At 41.9% G+C, this 19404-nt stretch overlaps 1 protein-coding gene across 1 annotated transcript; it reads right to left on the reverse strand.

The window, feature by feature from the left end:
* Positions 1-581: 581 nt before the first annotated feature.
* On the reverse strand, positions 582-5082 carry LOC118565209 (zinc finger BED domain-containing protein 1-like). The gene is made up of 3 exons (XM_036145194.1): positions 3526-5082; positions 3171-3275; positions 582-677 (listed from the first exon to the last, which is right to left on the reverse strand). The coding sequence occupies exons 1-3, from the start codon at positions 4957-4959 to the stop codon at positions 582-584; spliced, it is 1635 nt and encodes a 544-aa protein (XP_036001087.1). The 5' UTR covers positions 4960-5082.
* Between the last annotated feature and the right edge of the window lie 14322 nt (positions 5083-19404).

Consider the following 19404-nt stretch of genomic DNA (forward strand, 5'->3'; position numbering starts at 1 on the left):
CATGTTTCATTCACCGCAAATCTTCTTTCATTTCGAAGCATTTTACCAGTAAATCTCTGTAATCATTTTACTTTTGCAGCCAGGAGAAAAAGTGTCAAATGGAAAACAGTTTTCTCTTAAACAAACCGACTGAGAGCCGAAGCTTCTGTTCAACTGATGTAACATCGTCTCTTTTTTACTCACTATAGTTTCTACACCCATTTTTCTTTTCAAGATTTAGGATTAATGTGTTTAGTTGTCACATGTAAATCTCTGAAATGCATCGTGGACATTGGACAGTGCGTATGTGCAGTTCATTCAGCAGGTTCTGGGTCTGTCCCGGGTTCTCCTGTTTGTGGGACTTGCCAGGAGAACCTCCTGATCAGATACCAGAGTAATTACACCTGAGTGTTTTCCATGCAGAGGAGCCACAGCTGGGCTCCCCTCGGATGACGGAGCTCCTTCTAAGGCTGATTCTCACCTCCAGAGCCACCATATGGAGGAAGGAGGTTTTCAGCATTTCATGTTGGATGAGTCCAGCCGCTTCCTGGGTTGCAGAGTCATAGAAAGCTCTGCATGGTGCAGATATCCTGGTGCAGGGTTCAGCTGCTCTGACCAATCTCTGCAGAGCTGTTGCCAAACCAATAAGTGATGCTGAGGGTCAGAAGGCCTTCAGCGGCAGAGGTGTAGTTCTGCCTCTGAGGATATGAGAACAGATGCAGAACTGGTGCAGATTCTGACCTCTGAGACGTTCATTTAGACGCAACCATTGGTTTTATTCTCATTTTCAGATAAGTTGTATTTTGGGTTTTCTTTAGCCATCAGCTCATCAGAATTAACACAAATAAATAATCTGAACCTGTATCTACATGTAATCTGAGTTTCTCTTGTACCTTAATAAATTAACTCTGGTGGTATTCTGATGCTAACTGGGACAAACGTGTCAAGTGTTCTCCAAAAGGCTGTTTAAGAGTTATGGAAAACTTCGATATTTGACACAATCTTGCTTTTTGCATTTAAAATGAACCTGAAAAGCAAGAAAAGGAACATCTGGCCGTGTCTTGTTGTTTCAGTCCAGCTCTGCTTCTATGATCATGCTTTGTAAAGGTTTACCGTGTCCTCTTTATCCCACTTTTATCATCTTTATTGATCTGAAACATCTCTGTTGACTGTCTTTTCTTGCATTTCTAAGTTCTGAACTCTGTGCAGGAACATCTGTGCAAGCACAAAGAAAGAGGGCCCGTTCCTGACAAACAGAGCAATCCACAAAAGAGACGGGAGAAGACAGAGGAGCCTGCCAGTCAACAGATTTTCCCCTAATTAACCCGGGGCTGAAAACATGGTGAACCATGTTGAACAAACGCCTGCAGAGACCAAAGACTTTCCTGAATATTTCTCTCAGCCCTTCCTTGGCTGCTGATGGTAAAGTCTGTTTGCTCAGTCTTTGTACTGACTAACAAATCACAGTAAATGTCAGAATGAGGAGATTAGCGAGCCAGAATGGGTCTGGGATTCTACCTGCGCCGCTGTCTTTGTTGTCACCCACCTGGATGAACTGTGAACATTGTGGAAGTGAGGTACATACAGGTAGACCCACAGCTGTTGTGTTTTTATCTGCGCTCTTTAGAGAAGGGGCCCTGTGAAGGCTGCTGGGAGGACTAATGAGGGTTGCATTGTTCAAAGAGGGAGATTCCCCTTCCTCTGAGCCCCACAGCGCGGCCTGTCCCAGCAGCAACCATCGACCTGCAGAACAGGCAAAAGAGAAGAAGATGCATCTGCAGAGTTTCAAAGGAAAAGGGAAGTCACAACTTCTGTGCAAGAGCTGCCATGAATAAAGTGCAGCAATTATGATGGGATGTCATCAGACTGGTTTGGGTACAGTTACAAAACTAGGCAAATATTCAAGTCAGGTTGAGTTTTGTTTGTGGAGACGTGTGCAGGTGATGGTGCTCAGCCAGCAGCTCGGGTTTCAAAGGCAGCTTGGATAATGGAGGATATTTAAAAAGCCTTGTCAGCCACGGCCGGATCCTAAGTCCTGGATGTCTGCTCATCATTCATCTGATCCCATTTCCTGACTTCTAAACAATAAGGGATCTAAGTCAAGCCTTTGCTTTTCACCTTCTTTGTGTTCCCAGAGTATTCAGTCGCTTTCAAAACAGAAAAGGAAAAGCAGAAAGAGAATGTGTTTTGACAACTTTACATTTCATTGGCTTCTGTGCAGCAGCTTCCCGCTCCCTGAGTTTCCCTCTGGGTAAACCTAAACCAGCCGTGTTAAATGGATCCGAACGGGACCGAGGCAGAGAGTAGGGCTGGGTATCATCTGGGATGAGCCGATTCGATGCGATTCTCGATACATAGCTCACGATACGATACGATTCTCGATATAGCTCAGCATGATTTGATTTGACTCCAATATTGATATTTACTACTATTAAATTAATGCTCAAAGTCATTCAATCAACAAAAACAGCCAAATATTCTATTAATGTTCAATTTATTGAACACTGTGCAATAAAGTGCATGTGGTTCAATGCATTTAATATATTACAGAAACCAAAATTTTGCCCAGTTTTCTAGGACAATGTAGTTAGCTTATAACAACTTTTTGTGCAAAAGAAACCTAGAAAATGTTCATCTTCAGTTTTTTAAACAAAGAAAAAGTGCTACTATATTGCTTTTAACATACTGAAAACCAGGAGTGACACCCACTCTCACTAGCCTATCAAAATCTGCTGGCTGAAACATCAGTACTGAAGAAAAACAGAACAGAATGTCAATTTGACATTGTCAATGAACTCTTCCTCAAAAAAATGTGTAAAAAAGTTACTACAAATGCAACTCTACTCCGTAATATTTTTGTTTAGAAACAGTAGTTGGTCAACATGTTCTGGGTTAAGCGCACTTCTCTGTGCAGTGACTATATCCCCTGCAGTAGAAAATACACGTTCTGAAGAGACACTAGTTGCTGGAATACACAGGTAGGTTTTTGCAAGACGTGACAAAAGTGGATATTCTGTCTGGTGCTCTTTCCACCAGTTGAGTGGATTGTCACCTGCAAGAGACATGGGAGCAGTTTCTTTGTACCGTGTCAGCTCCTGTTCAGCCTGGTCCTGTGTGGTTCTGTGTCTCGCTGCAGTACCTGTACTGTATGTTTGACCTAGAAGATCTGCTAGACTGCATGACTGCCTTGCTTTCTTTGTGGGCAGACTAGTAGCAATGTCTTGCTTGTCGATATTCACGCAAGTGTTGTCCTTCACTGGCACCTCATTAGGCTCAGTTTTGGTTTCAGCCCCTTCCTATAGAAGTAAGTAAGAAAAAGAAAAATCAGGTTTAATATAACATGTATCTGAAATTAAATTTTCCATAAGTTAACAATGTACCATGTTTCTACCCCCCCCCCCCCCCTCCAAACATTATGGAAGTACCCATTATAAGCATTTTTTAAACCTAAACATACGACTATACATTTTAACAGGGTTAGAAAAAAATATTTTTCTAATTTTTTATAAATTAGTAACTTAGTGAAAATTTTATCAAATACATCACCTGAAATGTTTGTTGGCTTTCTCCTGCCTCTGCAACTACCCTCATGTAGATGTCCTGGCGTTCATCTTCGGAGAGGAAGGGGAGGGCCTTGAATCTTGGATCCATAGCTGCACACACATATAAAGTCTCTCTCTGCTGATCCTTGTATCTCTTGTTCAGGTCCTCATAAATGGCTGATTTTATTTCTTTCACTACTGCAGAATCAGATCGGTTTTCTTGAAAGTCATTGAGGAGCTGAGCATGAAGTGGTGCCACAACTGATAAGGTTGGGGAGGTTTCCTGAGACATCACAAGTGTAGCTGTCTTCATGGGCTTCATGGCATCCACAATCTCCTCAGCAGATGTTATGTCTGACTCACTGAGGGTGCAGACCTCTTTCTCTGTCTTCCTTACTTCACCAGATAGTAGAGTGGCAGATATAGCGGGTTGCTGCTCCAGGAAACGTTGGAGCATGTCATGAGCGCTGTTCCACCTCGTTATGACATCAGTTAGGAGTTTATGTTCAGGCAGCTGAAGTAACTTTTGTTTTTGTCGCAGGACATTGCTCGCTGTAGCACTCCGCCTGAAAAAGCTGGTTATGCGCCTCACTCGTCCTAACAAACGGGCCACATTGGGAAGCTTCAGTGCGCGTTGTGATGCCAGGTTAAGAGTGTGGGCAAAGCACTTGAAATGCAACATGCCAGTTAGCTCAGCTGCGATGGTCATGTTAGCTGCATTGTCTGTGACGATGGCTGGGTTTTTGGCTGCTATGCCCCACTCATCCAGCGCCGTTTTCAGTAACTCCGCTATGTTGGTCCCCGTATGGCTCTCATGCATGGCTCGTGTTTGTAAAACGAACGCCTTCAGCTCCCAGTCCTCGGTAGTGAAATGACACGTGATCGTCACATATGATTCTGTGGCTCCAGACGTCCACCCATCACACGTCAGGGCCACTCTTGCAGCTGAACTTAGCGAAGTTTTGACACGTTCTTTCACTTCTTCGTACTTCTTCGGCACAGCTATATCGGTAATATAGCGACGGGTTGGGATGACGTAACGTGGCTCCAGCGTATTTACCATGTACCGAAATCCTCTGTTTTCAACCACGCAGTAAGGACGCAAATCCAGGCAGATAAAACGCACCAGTGAGTCGGTAATCCCGATGGCACGGGGTGAGGTAGATGGAAACTTATACGTGGCGTTGTCCAAAGTCATTTGCTTCGGGTCTACGGGTTTCTGTTGCGTCTTTGGTGCTGCTAGCTTGTCAGCGTGGTGCCTCTGTAGGTGAGCCCGCAAGTTGGTCGTGTTTCCAGTATAGCGTACTGCACCATTACAATACTTGCATATTGCATTTGTTTTGTCAAGTCCTTGGCTTTTTTCATTGACTTTAAAACCAAAATGTGCCCAAACGTCGGACTTTAAAGACGAAGGCGCATCAACTATTCTTTCAGCCATTATGCAAATTCTTCCTCGCTGTGAACAGTAACGGGGCGCTGTAACAACGCCCCCTAGGGATAGGGAGGTATATCGATATTGAAAACCAGAATACCGATATTAAATCGTTTTTAAAAAAATCGATATTAATCTTTATATCGATTTTTATGCACAGCCCTAGCAGAGAGGCGTGGAAGTGAAGCTAGCTGTGCTGACCATCATGGTTAAAGGCCTTCATGCCCCACAACGTTCCTCCTCCATGCCGCATCTTCAGGCCTGGTCCTCATTCATAAAACGCTGAAATTGTGGACAATTTTAAGGGTGACAGACGGACTGTCCTGTTATTCTGGGATGTGAGCTGATTCCAGAGCAGCGGTCCACATTTATCCAGAACTTCACTGTTCCACTGCAGACTCTGTAGCTTCCATCCATCATCTAGACCAGCTTATCCGTGCAGCGTTGCAGGACCTGCAGCGATCAGAGCTCATTATGTCGTATTAAACTACTTTGGGGCTTCCTTGGTTTGTAATATTTTGGCTGAAGCAGCTGTGGTGAAGCATTGGAGGTAAATCAGCTGTTTGGAGATGAATGTCGCTGTAAGTCTGAGCGTACGGCTCCTGCTGGACTCAGAGGGTCAGGGAGGAGCTGACAGTCAGCGTTTCAGGTTTTAGGATTGATGTGAGCTTTTAAAGTTAACGTTGGTTTCCTTTGTCTTTAATTCTTTTACTTTTGTTTGTAGCACTTTGAGACGCTTTAAGAGCACTATAAATAATATTCATAATTGTTAGAATGTTATTCCATCCATTTTTTCATCAGCTCTGCTCAGCAGTTTGACATGAACACCGTCACAGAAACAAACCGCTAGAATAATGATAAACAGGGATTTATCTGATTTGTTACCTGTAATATTTTAATTATTAAAGACATAAAATAAAGTTTTTTTTTGCAGAACTTATGCTGACAAAACCTTTTCTTCTTTATTTCTTAATAATACTTAATGTTGTCTCCAAGAAAAACTGAAATAGCAGAAGTAAAAAATGGTTTTGTGCATCCTGGGTGTCTGGAGAGATTATGTGAAGGAGTGATCTTCCTCTTTCTTTGACCTTCATGCGGTTTAACTAAATCCGTCTGAACGTCTATTTCACTGAAAACTCAGAGGACCTGCTGTCTGGAAACGTATTACCTCAGTTGTTTTTAAGCATTTTCCAACTTTAGATAATATGAAAAAACATGAGATAGTTTTTTATTCATACATAAAAACCTTTCTTGATGTGTATTTTTATTTTTCCCGCTGATTACATCGAGTGAATGGAAAGTTTGGATGTTTTCTGCATTTTTCAGTTAGATTTTGCTGCTGGAATAAAAAAGCTTTTTCCACATAGTTGCTCACTATTTCTGTGCATGGGGGCAAAACTTTAGATTAACTTTACAGTTTAAAGGTTCTCTCTGATGGAGCCATAATCAGGCTGAAAGATTTTCTGTTGAGCCGTAGAACCAGAGAACTCGCTCAGGGAACCCCAGCCGCCTTTTATTGTTTGGAGGTTTGTTGTGAGACATTTGATCCAAGCTGCTCCTCAGGAGGGACGCTCTCAGAGTTTATCACAATTTCATCCTGAACCTTTTCTCATTTGTTCTGTCTTCTAGGAATGGGATCTTACTAACGAGGCATGCAGAGACATTGGTGCCATTTTCAGGTAAGTTGAACACCTTTTTAGCTGTGAGCTGCTGATCCAATCAGAAATCTTTGTGAAGGCTCCATTATACTGCAGCTTTTTGCTTAGAAGTGCTGTATCTGTAAAAACGCGCGTGCTGAAATGTGGGGATGAAAGAATCTGTGTGATTTGCTGGGGGCAGAAGCCTGGAGGGCTTTGATGGCGTTCAGTGGGGGGGGGGGGGGGGGGGGGGGGCTGTGGTGCTGCTGGTTTTGTTTTGATTGAAACCCGTCTCGCTGAAGCTCCTGAAAAGGTTTCTTCTGACTCTCACCTTCTTCTCTCACGTTGTCTGAGCCAAATGAGTGTTGTGAGGGAGTGGTGGAAATTTTTACTCGCTGTTTCTTATGTCAGAACTGAGAGTTGGTTTTTGATTTGTAGCCGGGATTAAAGAGTCTGCAGTTTAGCTGCTGCTGAATCGGTTTCAGAATCACATGTTTGGTGAAGTTAACTGACTGATGTGCTGCTCTGGATGGTCCCCATCATGCGGGACATGCATCTGTCTTCTACAGGTGCCTAATTCCCTGAAATAGAAGTAGCTTTCAGTTACGTAAAGGTCAGCACACAATCTATTATTGACCCTTTTTGTGTCTTTTTCAGTATCACAATGATGTGATACCACTATTGTCTTTCTCTGCCATCGAAAGCGCTGAAGCTTAGATTCCTGTAAATGCCATCGGTGATTTTCTCCACATTCACTTATATGTTTTCAAAAAGGGATTTCCTTTTTTATTGATGTGAAATGGAGACGGTTAAGTTTTTATTTTGTTCCTGTAGCAATTGATTCACTTTAGGAATAAGCAAAAGTAAAAAAAAAAAAAAGTCCCAATATTATGCATTTGCTGTTAGTTACTGTAAATGAAATAAAAATTAAAATAGATGCAGGATTGATCGTGTTAGAAGTTTAAAAATACTGCACAATGTCCCCAAACAGACTCTGATATGTTATAAAACTAGTCAAGTTGTCACTGAAACTTTATTTGAGGACACCATTCTTAGCACTTCTCTCTTTTGGAGCTCAGCGTTGACCTGTCATGTTCAGCCAGACTAATGGCGCCGTGATCCTGGATGAAGTGTCTGTTCTCTTAATGACTCAACACCTTTGTTAAAAGCTTGGCTGTCACGCTGCATGATCAGCAGTTATATTTGTTAAGTTTTCCTGTTTAACAGCTTGAACTGATCTGATTGGTTGCTGCGGGATGGTGTAAAACGTCTTTGCGCTGTTTGAATGTGAAACTAAAAGCCTGAGTCAGCATATAGATGCGCTGCAGCCAGCGAGTGTCTTTGGTATTTAATGGAAGTGGACCAGTTACTGGTTTATGCAACAGCTCTAAAAAAAAAAAAGATAATTGTGATTTGAGCCTTGTTGCCCAGCTTTCATATCTTCCCCACAATGCATCAGAATATAGAAAACAGGTGTAAATGTATTATGTTAAAAATCCAAACTCATGACAGTATTGTGGTATTTTCACTAAATGTAGACTTTATCCAGGTAAAATAGGAATAAATATGCTGATGTTTTAGTTGTGACAGATACACAGTTTGGTTTTCTCGCATATTAAAAAGAATTATATAATTGAACGACTTAATTGTCTGTATTGTCTTCATGCCTTCTGAATGGTATTAATGGTGTACCTCAGGGGTGAGTGTTGGGACGTACCCTGTTTACCATTTATATAAATGACGCAGGTCAACACATGCAGGCTTCTGTCAATCCTTATGCTGATGACACCCTTATTTACTGTTTTTCTCTTACCGTTGCTCTTGCTGCGGAGCAGTTGCAGTCTGCATTTGATATCATCAAATCTTCTATTGAGCTTGTGTCCTCCTCCAACTATCTTGTTATAATAACTGTTGAAAAGCTACCCTATTAAGCTCTTCTTCTTCTCTCTCTTATCCGGGGTCGTGTAGCGGGGGTAGCAGCTTCAGTAGGGAGGCCCAGACGTCCCTCTCCCCGGCCACTTGGGCCAGCTCTTTAATCTATAGCCTTTAAGCTAATCTATAAATCCATTCTTGGTTTATTGCCTCTGTATTTGTCCTCTTATATGCTCCCTAAACACACCAGATCCAGTCTGCGATCCCAGGATGTGTTCCCTCGGTCCTCAGAGTCAGGACAACCATCCTTCTCTTCTCTGCACTTTCAACCTTCATCCCAAAATGTCATTATGGTTATATAATGACAATAAAGACGATTGATTCCTGATTCTCTTGAACCTTGAATCATCTCCAACCAGAACTGAAACTGGTTGATCTAATTTCTCTGTTGATGTTATTAAATGTTATTAAGAAATGTTGCAACAATGTCAGAAAGTTCTTGCTCTAATTTAGATTTTTTTATTATTATTATTTAGTATTTTAAATGTTGTGCCTGTATTTTAGCAAGTCTTGTACTGTTGTTCTTTATGAGTTTTGAAATATATGCTAACAGGTCTCTCTCTATTAGAAGTTGCATCTCAATGAGACTTTCTGTAGAAATCAAGCTTTAAAAATGATTTTGTAGTATTTATTTCTGAAATTCTTTTGCACGTCATTTGCAGAAAGGTCAACTTCTGTCTGTTCAGTCTGCAGAATATTTTCCCAGAAGTCTTGGGATCATCAGGATGTTTTTGGTCAATGTGAGACAGGCCTTTGTGTTCTTTTGGGTCAGCGGCGGTTCTGGCCTTGGACCTCTCCCATGGAGGCCATTTTTTACCCAGTCTCTCTAAAGCAGTGTAGCCTGCAGAGCTTTAAATGTTGTTCTAAAGGGATGACAGTGGGTCAGGAGGTTCGTCCTGTAACCGGCGGGTGGCCGGTGCAAACCCCCGCTTCGTTGGTCTCAGTCGTTGTGTCCTTGGGCAAGACACTTCCCCTATCTCGCCTGCTGCTGGGGCCAGTGGGCCCGGTGGCGCCGTCTGTCCAAAAACCTTAGAAATGGCTTTGTAATCCATTAGAGACTAATAGGATGGGGTCTTTGGTGCTCCTTAATATCCTTAATAAACGTGAAATTATGGTCCATGGGTTGGGTTTCTGCAATATTCTCACTAAGTAAAAACTCAGCTTCAGAACCAATCTCAGCCCAAAATGGTGATCTGCACCATGTGATCTACTTACAATAGTTATCCCTGGTTAATGAAACCATAAACTGCAGAAAAGCAAAGTTGCTCCCTCTAAGTTTACTCCCATCAGCTACCATGTCTTCCTGGAGTAGGAGAGACCCATCCAATATGGCGGCGATGCAGGATGCGCTCCAGCACGTAATGAGGCGTCTACATATATAATGTCTATGGTGTGGGTTAATACACCCTACATTTTTATTTTATCCACTTTCCGTCCTTCAGCTTGGACTACAAAATCACAGCGAGAAATAAAAATGGCAGATTCATGAAATCGGAACGCTGGAAGTCCGTGACTTTGTTTAGCAGCTCTGCAGCAAATACTGGGATGTAATTGTTCAAAGAAAGTAACAGAAAACACAGAAAATTGAACGGCTTGAAAAAATAAGACCAAGACACAATATAAAGATATCTATGTAGCTCATTGACAAACTGCATTAATTAATTAATTAATTAATTTATTTATTTATTTATTTATTGCAATCCTGTAGACTCCAAATACACAACAAAATGTTTTTAATGACTGAAAATGAGGATTTTGTTTAATATGTCCCCTTTAAGTTGTTCTGTTTTCTGAGATCTTTCAGTCTATTCCCTGACAATAATATAATATAATATAATATAATATAATATAATATAATATAATATAATATAATATAATAAATTATAATATAATGATCAAAAAATCTAAACTTGTATTTTAAGTCCAGCCCTGGTCATTTTATGCTGTTGCTTAATGATCTATTCTTAAATAAAGAACACTGAATTCAAACACAACACTTTATAAAAGTCTTTATAAAAGTAAAATAGAACGCATACTCTCTGAACTCTTTGAAGCTTGATGACGGAGCTTTCCTAGGTCTCCATTTTTAATTGGTTGGTAGACTGATGACTGTAGTATTAACCTACATGATTGGCTAATGATGCATTGATTTCTTCTATTTCCTCAGAGGCTGAACTGGTTCATAGTCACCTGGTGACATGGTGATGTAGAGCTGTGTGTCGTCTGCATAGTGATGGTAGCTGATGATGTTTATGATCTGAGCTAGAGGAGCATGTAGATCTAGAACAGGAGGAACCCAGGATGGAACCTTGGAGAACCCCACATGTGATTTATGTCGTCTCTGATGTGTCAGAACTGTTGCACTAAAATCGTAAAAATAGGTACAGTTAATTACCGGCACCGGTACCGTATCGACTGAAACGTGAAAGGTACCATCCCTAAATGTGATATAATGTAATATATTTATTTTACATATACTTTATTATGTAAAACTAATTCTGGTTCTGAAAATAGTGTAGTTATTGTTTGCTAAATATTTTATTTATTTATTTGCATCGGTAGTTTATGTGTTTAAGATTTTTGTCTTGGACTATAAAACAATTAACCTAGATGTGACTGTTAGATAAAACTATCAGTGACTGGACAAATCTGACATCTTTACCTGATAATAACCAAAGGACTCATATTACAGACAAACAGTCACTCTGTGATGTTATTAGTAATATGTTTATTTGTTATGGATACTGTGATATTATTCATAATTTATGTCTTATTTTATAGGGATAGAACAAAAACAACATTGTTACAATCAGAAGTGCAACCGATGCCATGTTCATTGGTCATCTAGCTAATAGCTCATTTGCATACTAGGTCCCTAAGACCAAAACAAATACAGACAGCAGGATACAAACATGAAAACACGATATAAGAGGAGGAGGCTGAAAGGAAGGCTGGTGAACGTCGACGCCTCTGGGAGGACAGACGCTGCTGCTTCCTGTCCCGTAGCGACACATTCACCGTGTTTCATAATGTTTGCTGTCAGGACAAACTCTTACAAACTCTTTCACATATGTGAACTCTACCTGCCAGAATATAAGGAAAATGTCCTTTTGGACATAATTTAGAACATCAGTGCAGTGATTTTAAACCAAGATATAGGATCTTATTTCTGAATATTTTTTTTCAGCAGGCCAATCTTTATGTCTGATTTGGTTTGTTGCTATTAAAGATGCTGTGTGCCAACATGTGTTGGATAAGCGAATATTTGCAACATTCAGGCTGCATAGGTTTCTGTATTCACGCAGAGCCCGTTTCACACCAAAGACGTTCTAATTATGTCAGGAATGCATGACTACTTGGCGTTTAGGAGCCCATAAATGTTCACGGGGGTTGAGGTCAACTGTCTTGAGGAGAAAAGTCCATTCTGCTTGACCCTCCTTGGTCTTTGTCGGCCTTCAAGTAGGTCTGACAAAGCTCTGCGTTGGGTTTGTGATGCTCCAGGGGAATAAATTCTGCTGGACAAAGGCTGTTGCTTCAGAGCAACAGAATATTTAAAGGCCTAAAGCATGATGTTTCCCCGCTGCTTTGATGCACACCAGCATCAATGGCTCCCCTCGTGTCTCCTGGTCGACACCTTTTTGGTCCTTTAACTCAACAACATGGATTTATCAGTGAAGCAGGTTTTGGGTTGTCCATTGTTGGTTCTTGTTGGTAACATGAAAAGTTATATTTTACGTGAGTTCTCCGCCCTCCTTTGTTGTTCCGCCGCTAATATATTGGTAACTTCTCATCATAATCTCTAAGATAAATGTTTTCCGGAAATAAAATTTATTCTATAAATCAATTTTTTAACCTATCATAGTTATCAACACTGATTTTACTGAAATCAAATTTAAAATTAACACTAAATTATTACAAATGTTTCCACCCCCTAATCCAGTCAAGCTGGGGATTGATCTTTATTATTTGAACTATGTTTAAAATTCTAAAAATATAGAATTTAAATATTCATCTTCAGAATAAAACTGCCATTTGAAATATTTTATTTTGCAACATTCATGCTGCAGAATTTGCTCTGCATTACTAATTCCCCTGGTTGCCTTTCTTGTGATTTAAATGACTAAGCATTAAAAAAAAAGGTTGAAAGGTTGATTATGCAAAATTACAAATTAAAAAAACTTCCTGTTTAGTTCAGTCATGTTTAATTTATTCTACTTATTTAGATTATGAAGCACCAATTGACAACAAATATGAACTTAAAGCACGTTACATGCAAACAGGTCCAGTTCATATGAAATCATTTAGAAAGAGACCAACAGAAGCCCAGCTGATTGTGTCTATTCAGTGACATCTGATCAAGCATGTGGGACCAGTGGAGAGGAATAACTGCCTTTAACGGGAAGAGACTCCCTGAGGAACCTCAGTATGGCAGCCATATACAACAAAAGACTCTTTCTTTGGGAAATAAATAGAGAGCACACAGAGGAAGAAGCAGCAGCAACTAAAAAAAGAAATGATCTGCCAAAAGTGTTGTCCTGGAATAATTAATAGCTTGAATAATTTTGTCCCAGAAAGACATGCGATTAAAGTGCCTCTAGAGAAAGAACATGACGTTTGTGACAGCAAAAATGTCCATTGTAGAGCAGCAGGAGAAAGTAGCCCAGTCATAATGGTCATCATGTCTTTCAGCCTAACGGCTGAGTTATACTCATGCGTTGGGGTTTCACGCAGATTTGTGTGGAGCCAATAGAAGCGCTGTAGACTTGACACAGACGTAGGTGCAGTATTCTTCACAGACAGAGGGGGCAGCATTCAGCATAACCAGGGGACATGCAGTAAACAGGAGAAGAAACGGATGACATCACACATCCAAGATGGCCGCACACAGGATCGTAAACAATCGTGAAGAATAGGTGGTGTGTTCATGGCAGCTAAACAGAAATTAATGGAGAGACGTAGAAGACGTGTTCACCCAGGAGGACGTGACGATGGAGAATACACCCTCTCTAAAGCCTGTAGAGACATTTTTTATTAAAACTTTAAAAAAAAACACTTTGCTAAATACAAGAGGAAGGCTTTATATGCTGAGAGTTGCTGTTTTAGACGTGATTTACGCTCCAAGTGATGGAAACAGAAGACAAAATCCTTGTTTGCACCCATAAACTTGGTCGATAAGCACATCCCTGAAAGTATATCCAGTATTATGTGTAGCTTTGCAGTTTTCAGTCACAGAATAAACGCTAACAACAGAGCATTTAACAAAGCTGTGCTGCTTGAAACTTCCTGTGTGGAAGTGGGGACGGTGCGACTGCGTCACTTTTGGCACATTCACCTCCACGCCCTGTTCAATGCGATAAGCGTAAACCTGACTTAAGCCCATGGCAGCATGAACGCAGAGATAACTCAGGAGTAAAGCTAAACCTATCAGACTAACATGTGTCTGCGGACAGGAAGTAAAAACATACCCTAAACAGATTTTTAATGAGCATATTCTTGTAATTGTTTGTTGGTGTGCTGATGGAAATTATCATTGTTAGGCGTTCACTCACCGAGCAAATCTTCCCGGTTGGGACAATGAAGGATTTGTCCTAATATTTGAGTTTTATAAATGACTTTAACTCAACAAAGCATCAAATCGCTCTGTGGTCTGAACGCAAACTTTACCTGAAGTGGAGCTACAAAATCTTTCCTGCAGCACAACTGTGTAATTTTTGGAAGAGCTGCATGTTTAACCTGAAAATGCTACCAGGTGATACGTTCCTGATCGCATGAATTTCTTAATTACACGTTTTCCAGCTCAGCCTTGGACTTTAGATCTCCACCGCTCGCACAGCAGACATGACCAGTGCTGAATGCTACGCCTCTACAGACGCTGAACACTTTGTTAGTTTGAAGGCTGAAGGAAGCATCTCTGTCACAACCAAGAGAAAAAAACCATCATGCGTGCTTTTCATAGCCCTAAAATGCATAATTTCCTCATTTCTATTGAAGATAGAAGGACTCTGCCACTGGAGGGTCTTCAATCATTTTGATATTTGAAGTTGTGTGTTTTTCAGACAGATTGATGAAGTTTAGGCTAAATAAAGTGATAATGGTACTCCTCCGTGCCACAGAAGTGTAAGCTTTCTAAAGTTTTATAATAATACCCTTCAACTTCCAAAAGGGAAACAGGCAAGGTCCATCCTTCCCAAGGTTGATGGTGGGAAGAATCGATGGCTTCCTCCATGTTTCCCCCTGAGGCGTCATGAGGATGAGGTCTCAGTGCTATTAATACTAGTCCTCTGATAAGCCAGAAGGTTCTGCTATCGCAGCCTGAAAAGATATTGTTGTTCAAACATCACTGACTTTTTTCCAGAGAGACATTTCCTGCTGTCATTTTGCCTACAAACAATGATTATAGAAAGTATTAATCCATTTTGGGGGTTTCACCATTTAACTGCTTTCATAATTGAAATTAGGACCAATAAGATTTGGCTTCTTGGATAAAAATTAACATAAAATGTGAAAAAATTCTTTAACACCACATGGAAAACAGATTTTCACATAATATGTCACTTAAGGGAAAATATGTAAGACAAAGTTAATAGTTGCATAAATATTCCTGCTTTCAGGTCAGTTTGTAGCAGATGCATCTCTGGTTGCAGTCACAGCACCGAGTCTGTGCAGATATGCCTCAAACAAGCAAACACACCTGGATGCTGCACATTTCTCCATCTGTCTCTATACAGCAGCTCAGGTTCTGCCGGGCCGGGTCAGCGGAGAACAGGAAGTACAGAAAGTCGTCTGCTGTACACTGGCAGTCGCTGTCTTGTAGGAAATGAATCCTCCTGAGTTCTAGTTCTCTGAAAGAGTGAACCAGCTTTTCTTGCTGCTGACGCCCACCTCCAGATCATGACGCTTCGTGTAAATAACTGGTGTTGGTCAAATGTCATGTAGTCTGAGAACCAAACAGCTAAATCTTTGTCTCCTACCAGGCGAGATCTAATAGGAGCTTCTTTACGGCACAGCTTTGACGGGTGAAGAGAGGGCAACAGGCTCGCCCAGGTGGACCCTCATAGCTGAACCTCCTTCAGGGTGGTGGTAGGGCTCTCTGGGGCCTCTTCTCCTTTTTTCACTCACTTGTCTGTGGTGGATTTAGCTAAACTCCATGACACGTCCTGACTGATACTTTCCACTGATCTTCTGTCTTTAGTTTATCATCAGAGCAGGAAGAGACCTGAGCTGGTTTTATACAACAATCAACCGGCCCAGTTTCACCCGATCACCCGGGTTCCTCCGGCTCTGCTGAAGTCCGGGGCCAAACCGAGCTGATGTGAAGGTTTTCTCTGAGGAAATTTTAAACAATAATATTAAGCACCGCTACTAAGTGGATCAAATCGAAATAGAATTTTTTTTATATTCAAACCATGAACCACTAAAAAGGACACTTCAGCTTTCTATACCCAGACCCGTATCAGATCCGCAGCTTTCGTTAAAATGTAAATGCTGCAAACAGGGTGTAACGCCAACCCCAGGAAAGGTTTCCCTCTTCCAGGCCTTTGTAGGTCGCTTGAATCACAAAACAGGCGCAGATAAACCGAGCGGGGAGGAGCCGCGTCAGGCGGGCGAACACCAGACGGGCCGGTGGAACTTTGTGTTCTACCGATGGCTGGACTTGTAGAAATAAGCCGGTCACTGTGCAATATGGGAAATATTTAAGCACTCATTTACTTTACCTTATTGTATACATTTGAAATTAAGTAGCACTCTTTTGCTAAAATCGTTTTTTTCACTTTGGCATGAATGTGTCATTAAAATCTGAAATGCTATTGACCATGATTTCATCTACAGACGCACTAACAGGATGGGACATCCAGAGAGGGCGCAGACTGTTTGTAGGCGCTGTGTTTTAGAAGAAGAGTTCCTCAGCAGCCAGTCTCTGTTTAAGGTGTGACGCTGCAAACGGCCCAGAAACTGTCTGACTGCTGCAAACCTGGGCAGTAAAGTCCTCAGAGCAAGACCGGTCCAAACAAGGCTGTAAAAGCTGTTTTCTAAAGGGCAGGAAACGTCATGCAGAGGAAAACCTTTTCTCTGTCTGAAACTATTGTTGATTTATGTAAAAGGGTGTATAAATTTTGGTCAAACTGATTGTTTCACTTTTTGTACTCACAGGGTTATTTTCTTGATCTGATCTGATCTGATCGCCCCAAATAAATCTCCTGAAAGGAGAGCATGGGAAAAATAGCCGTCGTTGTGGAAACTGCTGGGAAAAGTCTGGGTTCTCATCAGGAGCAGGAGAGAGCATTGTTGCTCCCTGTGAGGAGGAGGAAACCGGCACACAAAAAGCTCAGGGATCAGCCCAGATCAGGCGAATTAGCCGAGCGTTCGGCGTCCAGTTACTTTCACTTTGTTGGAGATGGTCGGTGACACGGTGGAATATAAAGCAAGGTGTTTTCTGTGTTGTTTCTGCCAGTTTAAAGCCTCCTGACGTCAGGCCGAGCTGTGGTGGCCCGCATACCGACATACCAGGTTGATGGTTGCCAGGCCATTAGCAGGGGAGCCCACCCAGGGCTGCCGGCCCTCTCCTGGCCACCTTCTGCCTTCCTGCCCAGCCCTGGCTCTGGATCAGAGGCAGGCCGCACGTCGGGGGACAGGCCTAATGATGGCTGCAGCCATTCCATCTCTTTTAAGCTCCAGCCCAAGAGTATAATTTTAGCTAATGCTATTTCCTGCAGATAAGATGGAAGCAAACTTCTTTGCCTTCACTTTCCCCATCGGAGCTTTGGGAGGTGAAGGGAGGGTAAAGCAGAGACAAAATATGGGATTTGCTTCTCCCTCGCCTGATTGGTCACTGCTAACCTGCGCTGACGATCTCAGGTGTGCTGAACTAGTAGCAGGTGACAATAAGTCCACAATCAATGGAGGGAAGCAAAGATTGGCCAGAGTCTGTGTGCAGAACTGAAACTAGTTAGGCATATCTTTGCTCCCCAGTCAGTTCCTTAAGTGGCTTAATCAAGGCTGTGTTATGTACTTATTTTACTCACCCAAGGCTCCTAAATTGTTTCCAGCCTAAAAGCAGATTGTTAGATATTTGTGCTGCTGGGGACAGCCTTTCATCTCTTTATTTATGCATCAATTTGCCTAAAGAGACCACATTTTAACATTTGGTTTGAGACTGTATGATTTTGATCAGCTTTAATTCAGAATTATAAGATCAATTAGAACAATGCCTTGAAGAACTAGCCAGTCCCCTTCTTCATTGTTTGAGAAGAACCACAAACGTCTAGACCAACACAAAGTAGAGTGAGGTGGATGGAAAATGATTTTTATTAATAAAAATCAGAAAGCTGCAGCTTTTATTTGTTTTCCTCCCCGCTGAGTCAGAACTCTGTAGAACCTCGTTTGGCTGCAGGACTTTTAGGGTTTGTCTCTACCGGCTTTCAACATCGACAACTCAAGCCATGCCACCGATTCTCGGATGGATTTAGGCCTGGACTTTGACTAGGCCGTTCTAACCCATGAATCTGCTCTGATCTAAACCATCCCATAATGTCTCTAGCTGCATGTTCAGGCTGGTTGTCCTGCTGGAAGGAGAACCTCCTCCCCAGTCTCCAGTCTCCTGCAGGTTTTATAACAGCTTTTCTTCCTGGATTGTCCTGGTTTTAGCTCCATCCATCTTCCTTTTTCCCACAGCATGATGCTGCCACCACCATGTTTCACAGTGAAAAGGCTAAATGGCCTGTAGCGCTTTATCCAGACAAGCTCTGCTCAGAGGCGACCAAATTTAACTTTGGGGAACTACCCTAACTACCCTAACTTTGCGCTGATGTAAGCGGGTCCGGTTCTGTCCGTCTGTCCCAGGGCAGCGTGGCTACAGTGTTGCTCAGACCAGATGACCAGAAACCAGAACGTCTTACAGAACATGTGGCTTTAAACTGAGGTCAGGTTCTGAATAACTGCGATCATTAAGTTTTCTAATTAGCTGCACTTTTCAGTGTGTGTAAAAAAATAAAACTTCATGTATTGCTTTCCTTCCACTTCACCATTATGGGCCATCTTTAACTGGTTCCTGTTTGTGTTTGGAATGTGACAAAATGAGGAAAGCTTGATCCAGAGTAAATACTTTTGCAACCCACTATAAATGATGTTGCCAGACATCAGAGTATTCCAGAGTAAAGGGAAAAATAAAGAACACCCACTGGGCTTCCTCCTTCAAAGCATGCACATAATAAAACTGCCCACAGTGGGTGTGCACTCTGTGAAGCTCCTCCTGGCATTTGGTTTTATCTGTGCCCTTCTCTGTGCAGAGGCACCCATCTCTCCACGTGCCCGTCTGATCCCAATCATTCATAAATTCTCCTACAGAGATTTTTATCCTCAATCCGCCCTCTGCTCTGTCTTGTCTGCATCTCTCAACTCCCATGGCTGTCAGGAAAAATGAGACGTCACCAAAGATCCTCACAGAGCTGATGGTGATAACAACCGATTGTCCCTTCTTCTGCTCTCCTTCCTCTAGTTTATCCTTCAGATTTAAGAAAGCTTTTTCAAACTGTGTGAGTTGTTTCTCCATAGCTCAGCTCTTTTTTTCCAGCAGCATCTTCAGTTTCCCACCGTTCTCCCAGTCTGTCAGCCAGAAAAAGAGCAGGGAAGTTTCCTCCCAGCCGCTCAGGCCAGATTCTGCGCTGTCGGCGGGCCGTAAGAGGCTGGAACCGAACAGAATGTAAATAGAGCAGTGTTTTTCACATTACTTCACCGCTTATTTTTAGTAGGTGAACAAGAGCAGGCGAGCCGGGGCGCGCCTTTTTAAAGCTGCAACTGCAAGGCTTATCAGCCCAAAACACAGAAAAAAGGATAGAAATTATAAATCAAACAAAACAGCAACCTTGATCCGATCCAGGATGTG

Source organism: Fundulus heteroclitus, chromosome 2 (assembly GCF_011125445.2).
Source record: "Fundulus heteroclitus isolate FHET01 chromosome 2, MU-UCD_Fhet_4.1, whole genome shotgun sequence".
Lineage (NCBI taxonomy): Eukaryota > Metazoa > Chordata > Actinopteri > Cyprinodontiformes > Fundulidae > Fundulus > Fundulus heteroclitus.

Bases quoted from the DNA above. Each gene is read 5' to 3' on its own strand.
- LOC118565209 (XM_036145194.1), bottom strand. From the start codon at position 4,959: ATGGCTGAAAGAATAGTTGATGCGCCTTCGTCTTTAAAGTCCGACGTT. The intron at 3,276-3,525 runs GTGATGTATTTG...TTACTTCTATAG, and splicing joins AAAGCCAACAAACATTTCAG to GAAGGGGCTGAAACCAAAAC. The intron at 678-3,170 runs GCAAGGCAGTCA...TCATATCCTCAG, and splicing joins CTAGTCTGCCCACAAAGAAA to AGGCAGAACTACACCTCTGC.